This window comes from Citrus sinensis, chromosome 9 (genome assembly GCF_022201045.2).
Source record: "Citrus sinensis cultivar Valencia sweet orange chromosome 9, DVS_A1.0, whole genome shotgun sequence".
In the NCBI taxonomy this organism is placed as follows: domain Eukaryota; kingdom Viridiplantae; phylum Streptophyta; class Magnoliopsida; order Sapindales; family Rutaceae; genus Citrus; species Citrus sinensis.
The window spans coordinates 17,263,770-17,287,618 of NC_068564.1; the positions used below are offsets into that span (position 1 = coordinate 17,263,770).

Consider the following 23,849-nt stretch of genomic DNA (forward strand, 5'->3'; position numbering starts at 1 on the left):
AATTCGATTTTAAATAAAAAACTAAAATAGCAACAATTTATTCATCACGAAAATGTCCAAAGTTTTTGACTAACAAATCATCTTCTCTAAACCAAAAGGTCCACATCTTTAAAATTAATTTTCAAAATATTGGAGACGAGGGGTGAGTTGTCAACTTAGTAAGTAAAATCATGCATAAGTTATTAATAACAATAAAGTACATAATAATCATTATGAAGTGTCTTAAATTAGAAATTAGTAATAATTTTATAATCTCATACATATGTGCGGTAAAACTTAAAATCAATTATGTCATAACATAATAATCATTTTTCAATAAATAATTATTTAAGAAATTATTTATCAATAAAACATTTCATTTGTTCAATTTGCTTATATCTCATAATGTCACCCGTATTCCTGGTAACCTGGTCAGTGGTTCAATAAATTACCTGTAATCCCCGTGTCCTGGCTAGTAGTTCAATGAGGGTACTTTACCGCGCAATAATCATCAATAGGTGCGCACAATACAGTTAACTGTACAGTGATATCAATAACGGTAACTACGAATAATGAGACAAAATATTAAAATAATTTTCAATCTTTTAATATCAATCATTCAATAATCGATCAATAAAAACTCTTACAAAACATTTAATTAGCAAAGTTTTAAAAATTATTTTTAAGGAAAAACAATGCATGGAACACAAGTATTTTAAAGCCATTTTTAAAGCAAATATAAGAAAAACATTTTAAATAAACTTTAAATCAAAATGTAACTCATTATTATAAACTATAACAATAAAATGCTTCAAAACCTTAAATTGCCAATCCATATGAACAATATTATTCTTTTCATACATAATTACATATATATAATAAATATATGCATGAATTCGCTTAACTCAATCGGAACCACCCAACAATAACCCCAAACACACGAGCTCACTTTTGGCCTATAATTATCAAGATGAGATTCTCATCAATATCATATTCAATTTTGACCTAATAGGAGACCCAACATCCTTAAACCATTAACTCTAACTTAAACATATCAATTCACCAAACTCCACTCGACTATCTTATAGAAGCTGATTTTTAAGAAGTTATAATTATGTCGGAAAGATCACGAATATTACAAAAGCTACTGTGAATATGTTGACATTCAATATAAATGTTAACAAGATTAATTAGAGTTTATAAACATCTCTGAAATTTGATTTTCCACAAAAGCATCAAAACTGTCTAGTGACAATGTAAACAGAGGACTGCTGATTCAAACATTCATAACTTTAGATATACATGTTCAAAAATAGTGATTCAAGTTTTGACCATCAGAGGAGACAATAGGGAATCAGAATTAAAATTTATAATACATTTACTAATGAAAACGTAACCCAAACTCACTTCAATATCACTCCTTCGCAATTCTAGAAAACAGTTTCCAAGATTGCGGCAGCCCAGCTCTACGATTTTTAATGATTTTTATATAGAGCCAAAAATTACTAAATTAAATAGACAAAAGCTAGACATATATTCATATGGCAATAAAAATTCCCAGAATTTTCAAAAGTCGTTTGGGTTATGAAATAAATTATAGAAGTGAGAATTGCTGCTGAAAATCAGAATTTTTCATCACCAGTGTTTTAAATTCGAAAAATCAAAACAATTAATATACAATGAGTTTTTGAACAATAATTATATGGATAGAAAGATAAAGATGTCTAGTTTAATAAACTATAAAGCTTCATACATGAAACCCAATGAAAATAATAATCATGAAGCACTTAAGTGCTGTTTATTTTTTATTTTTGACTTAATGATTTAATTGGCTTAATTGCAATCAGTTAAGTCATTAAGTCCGTTTGTTTTTTCAACTGAATTAAAATTTTCAATTATTAAGTTATTAAGATAATTTTTTTTAGCTTTTTACTTGATCTAAGAAGTCTAAATGACATCATTAAAAAAATTCTCGAAAATGTCCCTATCTAATTAATTAATTTTCATCCATATCTAAATAAGTTTAATAATTAGCATTATTACTCTTCTCTATGACTTATGATAATATAGTGGTAGACTATTATTATTTTTATTTCTTATTTTCTTTAAATTAGAATTATTTATCTTTATAATCTTTAATGAATATTTTTCTTATAAATCATCACAAAAACAATAAAATTGAGTAACATATACTAATTTAGAATATTAGAAGGTTGTATTCAATTGAGCATGATTATGTTATAAAAATATATTATTTCATTTATGTTTTTTAAGACATCATTAGTTGTTTAACAATTATAATTTATAAGGATACAAATATAAAAATACTAGTTTTCAGATTTTTTTAAGTTAAAAAAATAACTTAATACTTATTTTTAGCGATTTAGACAAAAAAAAATATGCTATTCAGATTCAGACAATCAGCACTATTAAGAATTCATACTAATTCAGATCTATTCAGATTTCAGATAAAAAACCAAACGCTGCCTTAATCTATACTGTTCACAATCTCAGGATAAAATATATACACAAAATCATTCAATTAATTACCTAGAATCGTACAAAAAATTAAAAATTTGAAAGATAATAAATATTTACCTCACCAAGAAGAATTTCCCTCAAGACTACACTTTGAAACTTAAAGCCTTTACTCAAACACTTCTTGAAAAATTTTTAAATGAAAATGAGAGGGAGGTATTTATACAACATCAAGGTGCACATAAGCCACACCCAAAGAAAATAATAATAAAATGAATTAAATTAAAAATACAACCAAACTTTAATCATTCAACACAATCACTCCACTCCACTAATTTCTCCACTTAGTTAAACTTTTAATCATTCAACATAATTATTCTACTCTATCAAATTTCTCCACTTAACCAAACTTTAACCATTCAATATTATTATTCCACTCCACCAAATTTCTCCACTTAACCAATCTTTAATCATTCAACATAATTACTAATATAAAATAATATATTCTATAAAATACATATAAAAAAATCAAAATGAAACTTTAATCATTTACTTATATATTATAAGTATAAAATACTCTATCTATAAAATATATACATAAAAAAAAATGGAACAAATTTTAGGCTTTACAACAGCCCTGGAGTAGGGATAATTCCTTCGAATGGAGATCCGGATGAAGCAATTTCTCCAACGAAAACCTAGGCAGCAGGAAAAGCATTGAGAAAAGAACGTAGGTCAGGAAGTGCGGGAATTGGAGCATCCATTGTAGCTTGTGGAGAATTTTGTTCAGCAGGAACAGTTTTGCAACGGCTCAGGATTGAGAACGTTCTGATCAGAAGGGTGTTCTTTAGGTATACTAGCAGAAGCAGTCTGGTCAGGTCAGGAGGCAATTCCGGAGTAGCAGGAGAATTGATGAGGTCAATAACTGGAGCAGCTTCCTATCTTCTGTTCAGTATCAGTAGAAATTAAATTCGGAGAATCAGAAGAGGAAGAATCAGTACCTGAAGAGGCAGATGTTCTATTTCATTTTTGCCAGAATGGTATGAAAAAATTACTTGGATTGATCAAGGAATGCCAGCCATGAACTTCTGGAGCAGCTTGAATCTGAAAAGAAAACCAAGAGTCAGTAAATCAAAGAATAGAAAAGAGGCGAGAATAAAGAAAGTCCAAAAGCAAGAAAATATACCAGAAGTAGAAGACTTATGCGCTTGCCTGGCGCTGAGAAGTAATAACAGGAGCATCAGGAGCCTCCTTCAAAATGGGAGAAGAGGGAAGGTCGGGATGAATGTCAAAAAGAAAGTGAATGTTTTTCTTTACTCTCTTGATTTAAGGTTGGTTTGAGGGGAAATTGATCCATTAAATACTATACATCTTAACCACTACTTCTGAAAAAGCTACAGTAATGGGATGAATATCAGAAATTTCAAACAGAATTTGACTGTTTTTCTTTGTTGAAAATATAGATTACAAACCAAGCATTGAAGATTAGCACATTGAACACTAAAAAACTAAACAAATTCGTTTATAACATGAACTCAATATCAAGCACTACTGTGAGAAGACTCCATTATTTCAGAAAGCTCCCTGGTTAGGGCACTCTGAACTGGACAAAAACAGACTGCCATTCGAGAGAGACATGATAGCTCCTGCCAGAAATGGTGAAAGAAAAGTAAGAACATGTAAAGCGTTACTTTGGGAAAGAAATTAAAGCATGTAACTAGAGAGAGTAAAACTTCAAATAAAAAGCTAAAACAGGTGAAAAAGTATTACCAATTAATTCCCGACCCTTCGTTGCAGTTTGGCAATATTGACCACAGCTTTCACGTACAGCCAATCTTTCACACCAGTCAAGAAGTTGTAGTAACCATGTCTCCACGAGCTCTTCACCAATAAAGTGCCACAGACTCCCCAGAATCCAACAAAGAAACCAAGAATCATACTCAAATAAAATCCGAGAGTTATAAACTGATCATCATCCTCATCTGGCGTGTTGTAAGCATCATCTCTGCCTGGACTTAGAGCTGATTCTTCATCCGGACACTTATTCGGAAGTGGAAGGCCGCAAAGTTCAGGATTTCCAGCATATGTGGAGGCGCCGAAACTTTGAAGTTGAGTGCCTTTTGGAATTTTGCCTGACAAGTTGTTGCATGACAAATCCATGACACTAAGAAGACTCAACTGAGAAAGGCTTGAAGGAATGCCACCGAAAAAATGATTTCTGGACAAATCAAGGAAATCCAATGATTTTAACTGACAAATCTTTGGAGTGATTTGTCCAGTTAGATTATTATTCGAAAGATTCAAGGCAACCAATCCAACAAGGTCCATAATCTCTTCCGGAAGTTCTCCGCCCAACTTATTACTTGAAAGGTCAATAATCTTTACGACTCCCAGAATACTTTTGTACTCATACTGGCCTCCTTTCCATGTCAAAGTTGTTTTGTCAAAATAGATTAACGGCATTAGCATTCCCCTGAGGCCAAGATTGTAGTAATAGTTGGAGATAATGGAGAGATTGGAGCTTTTCTCTTGGGTCATAGCAGTAAAATTATGGAAACACTTGGGTATGATTCCTGATATGTTGTTCAAAGAAAGATCCAAGATTTGAATGTGTGATAGGTGGCATAACTGAAAAGGTATGTTTCCATGGAATTTGTTAGATCGCAGACTAAGAACAACCAAATTTGGAAGACTTTCTCCGATCCATGTCGGTATCTCTCCAGACAACCCATTCTTCCCAAGATCCATCAGTGTCAGTTGCGAGCCATTCATAAAGAATGAAGGCAACCCCCCAGATAAACTATTGTTGTACAAACTTAAGGATCCGATACTACGTAGGAAGCTCATTGAATCTGGGATTTCGCCAAAGAAGCTATTGTTGGCCAAATTAAGAATGGCTAGGCTATCAAATTGGAACCAACAATCTGGAAGTCTTCCTGAGAGTAAGTTATTTGAGAGATCAAGATATGTTAATAGATGGCTACTGATAGAACATAAGAATGAAATCGACCCTGAAAACTTATTTTTAGAAAGATTTAGGGATGAAACATTTGGAGGAAGCAGCGGAATTGGACCATCAAATTGATTTGAACTGACATCTATGCCAGGACCATAACTATCAAATTTCCTAGACAAATCTGGAAGTTTACCCTTCATCTCGTTGTTAGAGAGATTTAAATAATATAGTTGATTGGTTAGATCCCAAAACCAATCGGGGACAATATCGGAGATTCCAGCATTGGAGACATCAAGTGCAACAGTTTGATTCTGTGATTGAAGCCATTTTGGAAAACGAGGCCCTATCTTGCAAGAGCCAAGAAATATATTAAACAGTTGAAATGGTGGAGTCCAGTCATGGCTGAATTTCAATGTCAGCGAGTTATCTGACAACTGTAATGTGTCTAAGCTAGAAAGATTTGAAAAAAGGGCTTCAGAGATGACACCTCTGAGTGAGTTTCCACTCAGTAACAACAGCTCAAGCTTGAACAGTTGGCCAATGCTTTTGCTTATCGTCCCGGTTAAACGATTGTTTTCAAGACTCAATATTTGCAAAGACGGAAACCCTCCAAGATCAGGTATTGTGCCTGTGATTTCATTGAAAGCTAAATACAGCCACTCCAGTGATGAGTTCTTTGTGCTGCCCCTAGACACATTTTGAATGAACTCAAAGAGCTCTCCCCTGAGTTCATTGTAAGAGAAGACTAATCTTTTTAAGCTGGACATGTTTCCAAGAAATTTTGGAACCTCTCTGAGTTGATTGGATAAGAGATCGAGATGTCTAAGAGAAGCCATGTGTCCAAAAGCTAGAGGAATTGAACCATGTAGTTGGTTAGAACCGAGGTCTATATGATCAACAAGATTGCTACTGACATTGAACAGCCAAGGGTATATTGAATTCGTCAGGTAGTTATTGGAGAGATCAATAAACTCAAGAGATTTACTATAATTGAGGTGCAAAAGAGATGGAGTACTGATAGGTGGAAGATCACAATAGTCTAAATACAAGGTTGTGAGGGAACGGAGATTGGAAAGTACTTGAACCCAATTACTGAATTTACTGAGTTTGCAGTCAGACAAGTCAAGATAGATTAAAGAAGAAAGATGAGAAAGCCAATCAAGGTTTCCACTACCAAACAAGTTATTAAATCGGAGGTCAAGAACTTGCAACCTTGAGAGGTTTCCAAGCTGATGAGGAATTGGTCCAGCAAACTGAGCACTAGAGAGAACGAGTTCACTCAATTTGCCAAGGGAACCAATAAATTCAGGAATTGGACTTCCACTAAAATTATTCCAACTGAGGTCCAAATACGTTAAATGCTGCAGTTTAAGCAAAGAAGGGTTTATTGTACCTTTCAGAGCATCGACTGGAGAGTCGGACAATGCTCGAAGATCAAGCCCAAGTACATGGCCTGTTTTGCTGCTACACTGAACTCCTCTCCATTTACAGCAATCTCTTTTCTCATCTTCTCTTCCCCAGGAAGATAAAATGCCGGATTCATCTATTAGTCCTTGTTTGAAAGCGAGCAGCGCTTCTCTCTCCTCATTTAAGCACCTTATTATGTTGCCAGAATTAGCAACTCTTGGCTCCAACTGAAACAGAATCACGGAAAACAAAGCTACATATTGAAGCAGAAGGAACCATTTGGACGACATTGTATTGTAATTATATATGATCACCAGCTTAGGATATGTGTATGCAGAGTTATATCTGAAGCCCGTGAATCCATGCAACTTTATACTTGTACAGTCTGCAATATTGAAATGAATATTTTAGCCTTATGCCAAGGACAGAAAGTCAGTGTTCTTTGAAAATATTATATTTGTCTTTCATTATGGTTATATGTCATCTACTTTAGCTTTTAGTTATTTTTTCTTCATAGAAATAAAATAATATTTAACCGAATACAATAACAGCAAATTCTTGTAAAGTTCTCTTCGTTCACATTTCAGTACCAATGATCTTGAATTATACGAATCTAAAACATACCGCAACAAGATTATTCTAATTCAAGTACTAATAAATATCACCATGGATTTAGCTCCATAAACTAATCTCTTCTTGTCTCCTTACTCTTTTCTTCTTTTCTGGTCCCACTAACCAATCTCAGAAACAAATGTATCAAATAATAATACATTACAGATGACATTACATAATTACAAAATGCCAGTGCCGGTCGTTACTACCCATATAATCTGCACTAAAGTAGTTTAAATATCTTTTTAAACAAGCAAGTCTTCATTCAGGTCAATAGTCTTCTTTAAATAGAATATTTTATTTCTATATGTTAATATTTTAGAGTACAGCCAATTCTTAGAAAGTAATTTTTCGCTCCAATACTCCTAAAAAAATCCTACAATCCACCACCCACTTTAATAAGATTATTTTTAGTTTAAGTATTAATTAATATCAACTATTAATTTAGCCCCCTACTAGCCTTCTCTTTCTCTTTTCTCTTTTCCATGAAGATGCTCCAGCATCCATCCCCGCGTGGTTGAGATGGCACTTTATAGATCTAAATTAAACTAAGTTTGCTTAGCCAAGGAAGATAATGGAAAACAAGCAAGTCTTCATTCAGATCAATAGTCTTCTTTAAATAGAATATTTTATTCTATATATTAATTTTTCAGAGTACAGCCAATTCTTAGATAAAATAATGTTTTCACAGCAATACTCTTAAAAAAAATCCTTCGACCCACCAGCCACTTTAACAAGATTATTTTTAGTTTAAATATTAATTAATAACAATATTAATTTAGCCCCTTAACAGTCTTCTCTTTCTCTTTTTTCTTTTCCATGAAGATGCTCCAGCATCCAACCTTATGTGGTTGCGATGGGGCTTTATAGGCCTTAAATTAAACTAAGTTTGCTTAGCCAAGGAAAAAATGGAAAAAAAATGAAAAAATAAAAAAGAGATGAATAGAACTTAAAATAGAATATGGCAGGATCGCATACAAAAGGCAGCCATTAATGTAGTTAGTAGCCCATTTAGTGTACAATATGATTATTTGTTAGAGATGGCCAACGGGTCAAGCGGCATGTGGCACAACATGGATACGAAACTTATTCAAATAGTACGGTACACTAAAGTATAGTATGTGAAAAAGCCTGTAATAAATAAATTTCACTTTTTAATCAAAGTAAACTTAAAATTTTATAATTTTACAAATAACTTGAAATTAAATCTTTTAATATATTTTATTAGCATAAGTTTTTTAAACTTGAAATTAATTTCAATAAAATGGTTTAAAAAATATTGTACTTGTTTATGGTTATAATTTATTAAATGAATAGATGATTTCATGATTTTAATAAATAAAATTACAAATATCATGATTTTATAAAATGTATATATTAATGTTATTATGAACTATGATTTATGACTCTATGTAAGTTTAAGTTAACAATTAAGTTAAACCTTAAGAAAAATTTATTATTGATGGTATTAGTAAATATTAAAAAAGAATTCTAATACTATAGGGTCTAACTTAGTGTTTAGTATTGCATTCTATTACTATTATTTGTTTATTATTATTAAACATGGACTTAATTTAACTAAAGGCATGTGGACTCAAAAAAATTACATGGACTTGAAAAAAGTACACCAATAGCCTGACATGCCCTCTAAAGAAAATTTAAAAAATAAAAGCTTGTTGTTCTTTTTTCTTAAGTATGGACCATGGCACACCATGACATTGCATGCATGGACGTGACACGTGTGTTGGACCGGGCCTAAGCGAAAAGAATTAGGCATGGCACTAAATGTATTGTGGGTACATGATGGCATGAGTACGAGCCCGCATGAGCCTTCTTTTGATGGTCAGCACAACCCATTGGCCATCTCTATCACTTGTAGATATGTCATTAGTTTTTTTATTAATTCATTTATTTTGCTGCTTACGACAAAATATTAATCATCCATAGTTAGAATCCTCACATTTAAGTGCTTCAACCTAGAAATCTGTCGATCATTAACTCAAAAATCCACTACAAAACCCCAAATTCGCCCAACAATCTCAAGAGAAATTTGGAATTAAACCCCATAACGTTAATTTTATAACTATTCCTAAGTGAAAATCAATATTGTCTATAGTTGAAACGTAGTCTCTAAAATAATAAATATAAAAATAATCTCTAAGACAAAATTCAACTCTAAACAAACTAAAGTAGCAACAATTTAACCATCAAGAAAATGCCAAATTTTTTAGCTAACAAATCATCTTCTCGAAACCCAAATGCCCACATTTTCAAAATCAACTTGGTAAGCAAACTCATTCATTAGGTTACTAATAACTATAAAGTACACATCAATCATTATGAAGTACCATAAATTAAAAACTAGTAATCATTTTATAATGTAATGTATATATATGGTAAAATTTATAATCAGTTAAGTCATAACATAATAATCTTATTCAATAAATAATCATCTAATAAATCATTTATCAATAAAACCTTTCATTTGTTCAATTAGCTCGTCCCACATAATATCATCTGTACTTGTGGTGACCCAGCTAGTAATTTAATATGTCACCTATAATCTTGGTGACTTAGCCAGTAATTCAATCAGGGTACTCTATCCGACAATATTCGTCTAGCGATTCAGTAATATCAATAATGGTAACTATGGAAAATAAGCCAAAATTTAAAAGCAATTTTCAGTGTTTTAATATCAATCATTCAATAATATATCAATAAAATAATCTTATAAGACATTTAATTGGCAAAACTTTACAAATATTTTCATTGGAAAACAATTTATGGAAAGACAAGTATTTTAAAGTTATTTTTAAAACAAATTTAGGAAAACATTTTAAATAAACTTTTAACTAAATATAACTTATTATCATAAACTATAATAGTTGAATTACTTCAAGATCATAAAATGCCAATCCACATGAAATCTTTTCATACATATTTACGTATATACATATAATAAAAATTATGCATGAATTCATTTATCTCAATCTGAAGCAATCAACAATAACCCCTATCACAGAAGCTCACTCTTGGCCTATAATTATCAAGACAAGATTCTCATCAATATCATATACAATTTTGACCTTAATAGGAAACCAAACATCTTTAAACCATTAACTCTTACTTAAGCATATCAATTCACTAAATTACATTGGACCATCTTCCAGGAGCTGATTTCTAACAACCTAGAAGTATGTTGGAAAAATCTCAAATATTAGAAATAGCTACTGTGAACATGTTGACATTCAATATAAATTTCACAAAATTAATTAGAGTTCAAAAGCATACCAAAAACTGATTTTCCACAAAAAACATTAAAATTGTCTAGTGGTGATATAAACACAGGTTTCTTGATTCAAAAATTCAAAAATTTAGTTAAACATGTTCAAAAGTAATGATTCAAGTTTCAATGATTAGAGGAAACAATAAGAAATCGAGTTAAATTTATCAGGCTTTTATTGATGAAAAAGTAACCCAAACTGTCTTTAATATCAGCCTTTGCAATTATATAAAATAGTTTCCAAGATTGCGGCAACCCAACTCTGTGATTTTTGATGATTTTTATATAAAGTTAAAAATTACAAACTTAAATACACAGAAACTACACACATATATACCATAAACAAAATTTCCAAAATTTTCAAAAGTCATTTGAGGTACGAAATTTACTATAGAATTGAGAACTGCTATTGGAAATAAGAATTTTCCAGTACCGGTGTTCCAATTTCAAAAAACCATTACAATTAATATGCTATGAGTCTTTAAAAAATAAACATACGGATAGAAAATAAAGATGTCTGGTTTAATAGACTACCAAGTTTAGACTCAATGAAAGTAGCAGTTGTATACTATCAAATCCATATTGTTCACAATTTCAAAATAACATAATAGCACCACTTTCACCCAATAACAAAATAAATCAATATAGGATCATGCTTTTACAATTTTTTTTTAAATTATAACACACAAAATCATTTAGTCAATTACATAAAATCATAAGTTCAATGGACTACAAATTCTTACTTACCTTCAAAACAAAATCAAAACTCAAGAACTTTTTTTTTTTGAATATAGGGTGCCCAACAAACTAAAGCAAAGCTTAAGTAGAATGGAGCGGGGAGTTGTTGGTGAGTTTTATAAGCAATTATTATCAATGCCAATGTGCAAGTATACACAACAAGTAATAAAGTGATAAGTATTCAAGATCATCTCCACAGGGATTGATGTTACTCAAAATGCTATAGCACTCACAATAACACAACTCAACTTGCAACCAAAACAAACAATTGTCAAATAATTTCTATCGTAATTAATAATTTGAAAAGGAACTAAGTAAGATAATACTTTAATGAAATAAACTAAGTTAAATGTGTCTAAGATTCAATTGAGAATATAGTAGTTGAATGATCAAACTCTCCTAATTGGGTGACTGTTATTTACCAAATTAGCACCAGTTGTTACAATAAGTGCTGCAGCACTGGGCAGAATAAATCTGCATCCTCAGCTATCGCATGTTGGAAGTCTCATACCTTTAAATCTACTAATAATGACCAGTTGCTCATATATTTATGGTACGGCATTATAACCTTTAATCTCTCTACCCTACAAGGTAAACACCTATGTCTAGAGTGTCACAAATCTTAACTTCAAGTATTGCCCTTATGGGATTCAAGGTAACCTAATCCAGGAAACTCGAATTAAGAACAAGTAATACTCTAATAATATCCGCTAAGACATGCCCTTTTGCTGCTCTATCTTAACTGAAACTATTAAATGGGTGGTCGACTGAAATAACAGTTATATTCATAAAAACTACTAGAGTATAATGCTACAACAATACCATAACAACATATAATAACAGTCAAGAACCCATTGGATTATTTGTCACTCAACTACAAGTAAATTTAATTCATAATCTAAATGAGAAAAGTAAACATAAATATACTGATCACGGAATACATCCAAACAATTAAAGGAAGAAAGATAATATAAGTTGAGCACGGTGAAAGACCAATGATCCTGCACGGTTCTTCAATGATGCCGAACAACACTCCTCAATCTTGATCTTCCTCTCCTTCTTCTTGCCTTTGTAATTATTCTGATGATAATTCCTTGCCGCCTTTTATGTGGTGCACGCCTCTCTTTTTATATTGCAAATTATGTTAAAACAAAACCCATGAGCGTGCATGTGTTTAAATTAGGAAACATGTAGAACGCGATTTTATGGCTAACCCGCGCCTAAGTTCTCTCCCGCATTGCTCCCCGATTGCTACAACAATGGTTGCTCTAACATCCGCAACAGCACTGCATTGCTCCCGATTGTGCTTTTCTTCTTTTATGGCCGTCTTCTTTCCTCCTTTTGCTCATCGAATGTCTCAACATCCCCTCATGAATTAAGACTTTCCAAGAACCTACAATTATGCATCTGTTTTTAGCACAAATTACTATGATTCAAGTAAAACTTATTAATACTCAACTAAAATGAATGTTTAAGCAAAATGTAATCAAAATGTAATAAAAATACCTTATTTGTTCTCTAAATGATATTGATTCAAGTCTAGAATTTATGTAATAACTCTCATTTTCTAGAGTTATCAGGAGTCATAGAACCATACATATGATATCTAATCCAAACATCAAGACCTTGAAGGGGATCATGATATCTATGAAAGCCGAGGGGCAGGGAGCTCGCAATCCTGGCCATGAAGTGAGCTGTGAAGTTAGCCCCAGATAAATATGATTGAGCAAAATCTGCTGATCCCTGTTAATGAGCTCCTTAGAGGCATTGATCAGTGGAGAAATGGCATTGGGAAAACATTTTGAGAAGTAATAAGCTGTGTCACACTGCAGCTATCCTCCAGAAATTGAACATCATGATTCCATGCAAGAAAAAGACCATTGTAAAGGCCACAAAGCTCAGCTATTTTCATGGAGCACGAGCCAACATTCATACCAAAGCCACTAACCCACCTTCCTAAGTCGTCCCTAAGCAGCCCCCCAACACTAGTTAACCTAGTGTTAATGCGTGATCCATCAATGTTTAGTTTGAAATAGGAGGTCACATTCAGAGACAACATATTAACCCTTTTTGTTGAATAGAAAATTAATTGGAGATTATGGATGAAAAGGGCATGAAGAAGTTCAATTTAGGAAGCATTAAAGATTAATTGATTTTGGAAGCAATTAGACACACATGCATGTGGAAGTGAAGCCGAGGAAACCGAAGCTAGTAAATTAATTGATCCAACATGTGAAGAAGAAATTAACCAACATAGGTGGCTTTAGCTTAATTAGAGTGCACGTACATGGTATTGCAATATATGGAAATCAATTTAAAGGGGCATGTATTGAGCAATTATGGCTTGTGGCATTAATTTGGAAGATAATTTTAAAATTAGAAAAGGATTTCAATTAGTATTCAAAGAGGATTCGGTGGCTAAGCATTATAGAAAGGGACTTTGGCTTTTGAATTAAAGGGAGACGGGATGCAAAAGGAAAGCATTCGACAGAGAAGAAAACCGGCTACAACAGTTCAATTTCCATGGCTGGTTTTATTTTATTTATTGCTCCCTATTTAAGTATGTCTAGCTAATTTTCTTATACTGAGGTTAAGGATGAAATCCTATTCAATGAAATAATTATCTTTTTATTTGATTAATTTCCTACACATGTTCTTTAATGTTTATAGTTCTTGTTTCACATGATTAGTTGGATGTTATTAAATCTTTTCGCCAATTCTGTCATGCATTATTGTTCGTTAGGATTAATATTTGACTAAATCTATGCTTGAATCTATAAAGTTTATATATGATTATTTTTGATTATGTGTTTTTCGTTAAATTGTTTACCCATAGTACTTAGGAAAACTTTGACTCTTTGTTATTGAATATGTTTACATGGGATGCTTAGATATCATACTCTTAAGCAGAAAAAGAACCCACATTAGATTAATTTTAATTGAGTTTAATTGTTATATCCATGAGATGACATAGATTGATTTCGAGTTGTCACTCTAAAATTGGGGATTAATTAATAATTAGGTAATTACTAGTTGAATAGTGGTGGATTCTGAAACCTTGATAATTTTTGTCTTATTGAATTCTCATTTGCTTTAATTGTTCTTCTAGTTTAATTAGTTTGATTTCTCTTAAACTCAATTTGCTCAACGAGGTTAGAATTAATAATAATTTTAGATTTAAATTAGACTTTTCAATTTATAACAATCCCTGCGGGTTCGACCTCATTACCATTATTATATTTCTAGATTCGTACGCTTGTGAGTATATTAAAATTTTTCACAACACTACACATAGCAGTTTCAACCATCACACTAAGCAGATACGGTGAAGTCAAAAGAAACTGGGTGCAGAAACCTGGTGCACCTCTAATCAAAATCTTTGCCAGGTAAATGGTGGCAATGTTGTAAAATTAAATTGAAAATTACTAGACGACAGCCACTTTGTGACGGATTCTGAGAAAAAATGTATAAATCATAAAAGAATGATGGAGTTGTGATAGGTTTTTTATCTTTGTGTATTCATGACAGACTCATGATGAATTCGTGATAGAAATAGATTATGTATAGAATGTATGATGACTTTGTGATAGAATCTATTAGGTCAATAATTCATAATAGAATTATTATGTTCACTTGGTTTTGGTGTGTTTTTTACCGAGATTTTGGGTATTACTTGAAATAAAATATTATATGAGTGAAGAAACGTCGTCGTTTCAAGTAAATTGGAACGACAACGTTCTAATAATAAATTTAAACAATTAAATTTTTAAAATTTTTATTATAAAATAAACTTTAATATAATAAACTTTAAAAATAAGAAACACATTGTTTTGGTGCTCTTTATTCCCTAATTTTTTTCTTAAGTATCGAAAACAACACAAACATAGAGAAAAGGCAAAGGATATTGACTTAAAACCCTCAATACTAACTTCTCTCAATCTTTGGATATTGACTTCCTTTTTGCTGTTATCTTGCCGAAATCTCAACGTCATCATCTTGCCATTGTCTTTCTCACACATTGGCTACCGATTGCATTATGAAATCAACTAAGCGAAGGTGCATTTTGTGGTCTCGCCATCGTCTTCCTCGCCATCGTGTTCCTCGGCATTGTTTTTTGTCCTCATCTTGCCATCTTCCTCACCGTCATCTTTTCAAAACCCTTGGTGTGATTTCTGTTCTGTCCTTATTTTGCATGCTGTTCATTTTGCACAAATCTAAGTTAAATCAATTAATTCTATGAATATTCTGACGAAAAGCCTAATTAAAAAATGATTAGTTAATTTGTTGAAAGAGAGCAAAGCATGTTGGTTTGTTAGGGTTAACAATAGCCATAGCAACAACAGTAGTAGTAGCAGGTGTGATGTAGCTTTAGAAGATGAAGGACTAGAGAAAATAGATAATTATTCAGCAATAGCAATAATACTAGTAGCAGAACCAGGATGGTAGTGTTGACCGATATGTGGTAAATTTGCATATATTAGGGTTAATTTTGCATTGAAATTTGGGGTTATGGGAATTGATGAAGTAGTAGTACTGGTTTTACAACATATGTGTACTTAGAACCTAATTAGAACCTAATTTAGCCTTTGATACAAATTTTATTTTAATTTTTCGAAAGAGGGTATCTTTCCTTATGTAATAGCTGATGTTATGTTTTTATTGGAACAACTTGCTGCCATCTCTTTTGTTGGAACAATTTGATGTAGAGGAAATAATTTGATCTGGTAAATAAATTGCACCTTCTTATTTTTTGATTTACAAGTTCGTTAGTTTATGCATGAAAGCAATCTAATATTATGGTCCTTTATATGATAGCATGATTTGATTATTGTGCACTTGATATTGGCGTTGTGTTGTGACTACTGTAATGTGTTTATTTCTTGTGTTTTGTGTTGTACCTAATTTTTGATACGCTTGTTATAGCAGTTCTAAAACTTGGAATTATTTTTTTGAGTAATGACTAATGACTAATGACTCTGTATGCAAAGGAAAATGGTTACACTACAAGAAAAATGACCTACAATGACAGGTACATGTGTGACGGTTCTTAGCCTAAGTCTCTTATTTTACAGAAATATGACAGACTTGTGATAAAAAAATTTTATGTCAATAAAATACGATAAAATTGTGATAAAAATTTGTTCTATCATAATAATAAGACCGATTTGTGATAATATTTAGATTATCATGAATTATGACTAGTCTATGATAGTGATTTTGGCCGTCAGGAAATTTGAATAAATTTTTATTTTGACTTTATTTTCGAATGATTTGACTTAAAATTTTAAAATGATTTTGTTAAACAAGATAAATAAAAAATGAAGAAAAAAAAATAAGAAATGGTAGTGTTTAGTGAAAAGTAAATAACAATGAATAAACACAAAACACTTCATATCGTTTTTTTTTCCCAAGTGTTCAGCGAAAACTCAAACGTCTCTCACCCTCACACGGTTTCACTCTCGTAACGACTTATCGCCTCAAACCCTTACATCAGTAACACCGTCAATTTTGTCTCATCGAGATCCATATGAGGAACCCACTGAACGTGTGCTGCCACTATTGCATTTCAAAACCCTAACTAAAAACCCACCGTTGATTAAGCTCAATTTTTTATTAACACAGGTAATTATTCTCCTTATTTTCTCTTGCATGTCAATTTAATTAAAATTTCTTGTCAATTTCAACACTAAAGGTGTAGTTCTAAGCACTAAAGGTTTATCTAAAATTTGTTCAGTGTGTTGGAAAAATGGATTATTCCCCTAAAATTTATGTGCTTAAATGTACTAGCTTGTTGTAATGAACGAAATCTGAACCTATAGAATGATTTTGGTTTTGTTCTTGTGCGGCTAATCCCCTTAACATTTTGTTCAGTCTTTAAATTGGGGATCCATTTATTTTCTTCTCAGTTCTTGTGCGGTTGGTCTTCCTTGCTGGCCGAGGGCTTTGCACCTCTGCTTCTGTTGATGTTATCGCAGCTAGCACAGTCGATTTGGGCCTTTTAATACTTGATTCTTTGAGGAAAAGTAACATGTCTGCTTCATGGAAATTTGTTGTAGCAAAGACTTCAGTAGATAATAATGATACTTCTGAGGTTAGCTTGACTTTGATGCTCTGTTTGTGTATGCATTTAGATACTGTATAGTTTTTGTTACAAAGGCCTTATCTGCTTAGCTTAGTTTTGCTTACTCAATTAATTATAATTTTTTGAATTTGGCTGTGGTTTTTTGTAAAATTTCTTTCCAATCCATATTAGTTCACCTTTTCTGACCAACTTGGATATAAAGATTGCGTCTATTGGCTATGGTTTTTTGCAAAATGTCTTTCCAATCCATATTATATATTATTAATCTTCCATTTGCAATTGGTATCGTATTAATAGCTTCAATATTGAAATTTTAATAAGTTTTTTAAGCTGGCTGGAGGATGTGCAGGAATTTATTTTACCTTTCTGACCAACCTAGATATATTATTAAAACTCTATCTATTGGCTATGCTTTTTGCAACGTTTCTTTTCAATTCCTATGATTTACTTATCAATCTATGCTCCAGTGCCTTATGCCAAGAATGATTTTGCATTTTAATCATATTTCTTGCTACTCAATGCGATGATTTTATTTTTCACTTGGTGGACAGAGAGTTGGATTTTACCTTTTCATTTTCTGTTAGCAAACATCAATAGCATCATGAGATCTTATACAATGGACTAAGGGCTGCTCTACAGAGGATATGGTTAATTGTACTTTCTCTACTCCTGTTTTGTAGTATTTTAATAATGATCCTACAACTAGATAATTGTAGTTGTAGCTTCCAGACTTGTTGATTGTCCAAAATAAGTGTTAACTACATTGATAGTTTGTCATTCTTGCATACTAAATAGACACTTTAGGTACCATATAAAGCTGTAAAAATTAAGGCTTGTGAAGAATTGTTTGATGCAATTTTCAGATGTTACATTGTAGTATATTTGCATATTTTCATCCATCAAATTTTTTATTCAATAATATGATTTACTTTTATCAGATCATTGTAAACATATGAAAAAGTCACCTTTCACAGTGATAGTAACCTTTTTGCTCTGTTTTAGAATTACTTTGATTTCACTATATTACTTTTGATTTGCATATCAGCATCTTAAAATTTGTTGCTATTCTAATCTTATACTTAAGTAGTCAACACATATGTCAATAGTTTCATTACTAAAGAAATTTAGTTTAGCCTGCGCCTTTGCTTATTGTTAGCAGTCAAAGCTTTCATCTGATTTGCAGTGTTTCATTCTCCATTCAAGCACTTAGGAGTTAAGATTTCTTGAAAAGCTTTTCATGAGGAAAGAGGTGAACTTCCTTTCTTTGATGAATTTACTAATTTAGTTTTGAGACTATTGCAAAGAGTAAAATGGATAGAATTTAGTTGATGACTTACTAGTTTGATTGAAATGATGATTTGGTTATAGCTTCTAAGCATCCAATAGCTTAGTTAGCTTGCCTAAAGAATGAAAATGCATTGGTTCATGATTCATTTTGTTGAAACTAGTTATAATTTTGTTAATGGGCAAAAGTTTAAGAATTTTATCCAACATGTTAAAATTTGCAAGAGAGGTAATGAGTTCTTTTTACTTAAGAAGGAAGATAATTTAATTTTTTTATAATTTGCTTACACTTAGAATTAATTATATCATACATTGCCTCAAAATGACTTTAGGTAGTAAGTCTTATTTTCAAAGCACCAAAATCTCACTCAATTCTTCTTAATGCAGCCTTATATACTTACACTTTTGTTTAGACCTTGTGGAATTCTTATAATTGATATGACAACCTCTACTATGTATTACTTAGATTCAATAGTTAGTGTAGCACACGTGCATGCAATTAAAGCAGCCATCTGCATGTTTTCTTGCTTCACTGATATCTTTGGATTTTGATTGTGCTCAAAGCCAAACCAAAAAGCTGTGCATATCATAAAAGAAGCTCCATCGCATCACATCAGTGAGCTTTCAAAAAAGTATGTGGTAATTGCAAGGGAGATGTTTTAAGATCATTTTCCCCACCATGTTTTGATGATGTTATATTTACTTGTGCAGTTACCTAGCTTGTTACACTTGCTATGTTGGAATTTGATGAAGATGGTGGGTATTGCTGGAGTTGGCCATCTTTTTTCTTTGCACATTTTTAGCTTCTTCTTAGGTTGGTATTTGCTGTATGCTTCACTAAAACTGCTAGAATGATTTTTGTTTTTGGTCTGATCAATGTTGTTGGCTTCGTTGTGTTGCTGGAAACGAACTGATCATGGTTCATTAGTCTCAAAACTGCCAGTCTTCTACATGTTGTTGAAATTTGGTTTTTATATTGTTACAATACTCTTCTATTTATGTTGGATTTGCACTTGTATTTGGTTAAATTATGTTTGTTGACAATTATCGATAATTATTTAGTGTTATTCATTTCATTTTCTTTGTTAGTGAATTTTTAATTGCAATATTCATTTTAAAAATCTAATTAATTAACGAAATTACGAAATTTTAATTTCTAAATCAATTGCAAGATTTTTATTAAAATGATAAGCATTTCATGGTAGTAACAAAATAGTCATTTTTATTAATTATAAATTTAATTTCAGAATTAATTGTAAAAAAAAAATCAATTCGTTATAATTTTCATTTTCGCGCCAAATTTAAGATTTCCCGCTAAAAATTCAAAATATAGCATGCGAAATGAAAAAAAAGGGTCAAATTCAAAATTATTATATTTTCCTCTAAATAAAGTTATGATAGTTGTGTGACTGGTTATATTCATTATAGGCTGTGACAGGTATTGTTCTGTCATCAATTCTTGACACTGGCTACAATGACTGTATAAACAACCGTCATCCACCCCCTACTATGATAGGTAAACTGTCATAGTAGGTCATTTTTCTTGTAGTGTTAGTGATTGCATTTTACATATTATGCTTCGTGTAATTTCTATAAGTGTTGCTGGAGGAATGATGAAATTAAGCCACTTATTTTGGAAGTTATGATAGTTGGTTCTTGTGGCTTCATCGACTTCAGTTTTCTATGTCTCTAACGAGAGCCACATATGTACAAAACTTTGGTGTGGGAGAAGCTTTTTGTTTTATTTTCATTTTGAAGTGAAAGTTTTCATATGTTAAATGAATTTGGTCATTGTTGCATGGTAGAGACCTGCTATTGGGATAGTTCGAGCTGTAAACAAATTTAAAGCTGCCTTTGGAGGACAAATTGTTTCTTTGGAGCGTGTGCAATCTTCCTCAGACCATGTTCCACACAGGTTTTTGATTGTTTTTAAATTTTTCTGTACATTAGGTTTAGTCTACAATATCCACTTGCTTTACTAAACTCGTTTGTCTTTATCATTTCTAGATTTTTTTTTCCAAATAAATAAGGGAACAACATTTGATGCAATATTTTCCCCTCAAATTTGAATTTTGACTCTTTAATGCCTTTACAGGTACCTACTACTTGAAGCATGTGATGCATTGTTTGCTTCATTTATTGGAACAAAGTAGTACAAGTGATCATATTGGATAAATTTTTTGTTGAATTTTTAACATGTGTCCTACTGTTTACTTTTAGAAACATGAGTCCTTTCTCCTGTTAACGAGGGATGTCATAACTGATGCAAATATATTGCAAGGACCTATATTTCATGAGGATATCATTGAGGATATAAAAGGGATTAAGATAGCTGAATCTAAACAAGCTGAAGTACAGAAGGGGAATGGAGAAAATCGGTGGAATCCCTTGGAAAAACGTAGGCAACTGAAAGATAAACCTAAACCTGCTGCACACTGGGTATGAATGATTACATAATTGTTTTCATTGCGTTTAACTTGTGTTTTTTAGGCAGCTTATTTTTTCAAATAAATAAATTCGTCTTGTCTACTAGTATCTATCCTCTGATGTGTTTTATGTATTTTTATGTGTAATCTAATTCATGTTCTAGCTCTGAGTCATTACTAACTAGCTATAAAAAAGTAACTTTTTTCCTTCAAAATTATTATATTAGGGTTTCTTGGCTCGTGCTAACAGGATACCAGCTTTTTTAGTTGTACATACTTGCTAAGAAGAGGAAACAAAGCTTGTATTTGTTGGGAAAATATGCTCTTTAAAAGCATATGTATTTTTTTAATTGTAATAAATAATTTTTCTGATTAATAAAATAAATGAGGTATTTTATTCAAATATCTGAATTGCATTAATATTTTGATTAAAGTCCATTTAATCAGATTATATGTATTTATGTGATCACCATGTGGATTCACAGAAGACATAAATACAAGTTATCTTATGATTAAATAAACTTAGTTCGCAGTTGATAAATAAAGTGGGTCACTTTATTTAGGTATAGACTGTAATGAATTTATTGAACGATTTGTCTTAATCATGTATGAATTTATTGATGTACTACGACTACATTGAACAGGATCACATATGAGATTTAATTCACTTTGTAATAACTGTCAGACTTATTAAATCTCATAGACATTGATTTTACTGTAATCTTAATCTTGAGTTAATTATGATTTCATTATTATAATTGTTATTCCATTTGAGTTACCAATGGGCACGACACATACATGTAGTCAAGATTACACGGTATTTTGATAGGAGCAATTATGAGATTGGAGTTATAAATTGACAATATAGAATTTGTACAACACATCTCTTAATGAGTTTTCGGCACTTGATCTTAGAATTCTCTGGCCAGAGTGTGTCAACATATTCAGTATGTTGAAAATGATCATTAGAAAAAACCAGTAAGAATCAAGGAACAAGATGTAATTAAATTGATTGAACAGTTGTGATATCGATTTAAGTAATGATGTGGTACAAAGGATTGTGCAGTAAAGAAATCAATATGGCTTAGGACGAATTATTATTCGAAAATACAATTATGGAGGTCAGTTCTAATCTTTTAGTGGAGTAGATTTGGAATTAAATAATTGAGTTAGTTTAATTACAGGCCTAATTATTATAGCCACTATTGTATTTTCCCAAATGATCCCCGGGTTAGCTCATTTATTTGACTGTACCACTACTGAATTAATAAGCAAGATAAGTAGCTATTTGGGTCAAAAGCCTAAATATATAATTTAGTGGGAGGCTCCATTTAATATGCTTATGTGTAAGGGGCTTTATGTTATTTTACAAGATGGGCCCCCTATGGAAAAAGCAAGTAACGTGACTTTTATTTTCTATTATTTGGAGCCTAGGGTTTTCTCTAAAAGGAGATATAAAGGCTTATTTTCTCTAAAGAAAAAGAGTGCAGCCACTTTATACATATCAGAGAAAAATTTTTTTCTCTCTATTGTTGAGAGAAAAATTTTCTTATGCTAGTTGCTTTAGTGGTGATAAAGGCACCCACACGTCAAGTGTAGATCAAACTTGAGTCATAGCCTGGAAGATTATTTGGTGGCAGATCGTGATTTAACAGGAGTGGTGGTGACAGATCGTGATCTGGGAGCCTAAATTACTTTAGCAGAAAAAGCGAAATTGGATTTTCAAGGTACGATTTCTAGATTACAAATTCTTATATATTGTATGAGAGCGATCTTAAAAACTTTTTTAAAAATTTAAAAAACTAATTTTTCTCCAACAGTATTATGAGGACATGCTCTTGGTGGAGCAGTAAGCCTGATCTTCCCGCTTCTGTATGAATTTTCAGCACTTTGCTGGTGATTAATGTGTTTTTCATCTACTTCATGCTCCATTTAATCTGTAGGTAGCTGCATTAGCTACCCTTGCCATTTGGAGGGTTGTTGCTGCATCCTCTCATTAAAAGAAAATGACAAAGTTCAGGTCAAATGTGTTATTTTCCCAACCTCCAGTTCGTAATTCAGCTTTAAGAGAATAGGTATCAGATCATTTGATACATAAATACTTATATTAGCTTGTAGACGAAGGAAGCATTAATATGTATTTTATTTTATTTTCTAATTTTCAGTGCTATAATGAATTTTTTAATTTTTTTTATTTTAACAGTTATGTTAACAGAAAAGGGTTGCAGCATTATTTCAAGAGTTACTCTATTCCTGAAGATTTGGTGCCCCGCATCCTGTCATCTTCTTATTTTCATCATTATAGTAAATTTCAACCTCTGCTGGCGTCTGCTAAAATTAGGACAAATGGTTTATCATTGTCTAAACACGAGGAAGGGGTAGAAAAATCCGGGTCAGAGAAGCCAAAAGAGAATGAAGACGAGCAGTTGGTTATGGGATTATACCCTGTTCAAAGCTCCTTTTGAAGACTTTCAAGGCTTGTTCCTTTAGCGAGTATGAGAAGTCAATTTAACAAGTACATACCAAAACAAGTTGATTCCGTAGCATCTTCCGTGACTGATTCTGCTGTGACATCTTCAATCGAAGATGAAGCTACAAATGAAA

The 23,849-nt window shown here is 31.8% G+C and overlaps 1 protein-coding gene across 2 annotated transcripts; it reads right to left on the reverse strand.

Moving 5' to 3' along the window:
- Window positions 1-3,056: 3,056 nt before the first annotated feature.
- Window positions 3,057-7,159, reverse strand: LOC102616085 (receptor-like protein EIX1). 2 transcript variants are annotated; one of them, XR_008051886.1, is made up of 3 exons: window positions 4,228-7,159; window positions 3,644-4,103; window positions 3,502-3,561 (listed from the first exon to the last, which is right to left on the reverse strand). XR_008051886.1 is itself a non-coding variant. In XM_015525958.3 (2 exons), exon 1 carries the CDS (start codon window positions 7,108-7,110, stop codon window positions 4,231-4,233), a length of 2,880 nt encoding a protein of 959 aa, XP_015381444.2. In that variant the 5' UTR covers window positions 7,111-7,159; the 3' UTR covers window positions 3,057-4,103; window positions 4,228-4,230. The 2 variants fall into 2 exon arrangements, 1 of the variants encoding a protein (XP_015381444.2); XM_015525958.3 differs by having other exon boundaries at window positions 3,057-4,103.
- Window positions 7,160-23,849: the final 16,690 nt, after the last annotated feature.

Coding starts and splice junctions, on each gene's coding strand:
- LOC102616085 (XM_015525958.3), bottom strand. CDS start 7,110: ATGTCGTCCAAATGGTTCCTTCTGCTTCAATATGTAGCTTTGTTTTCC.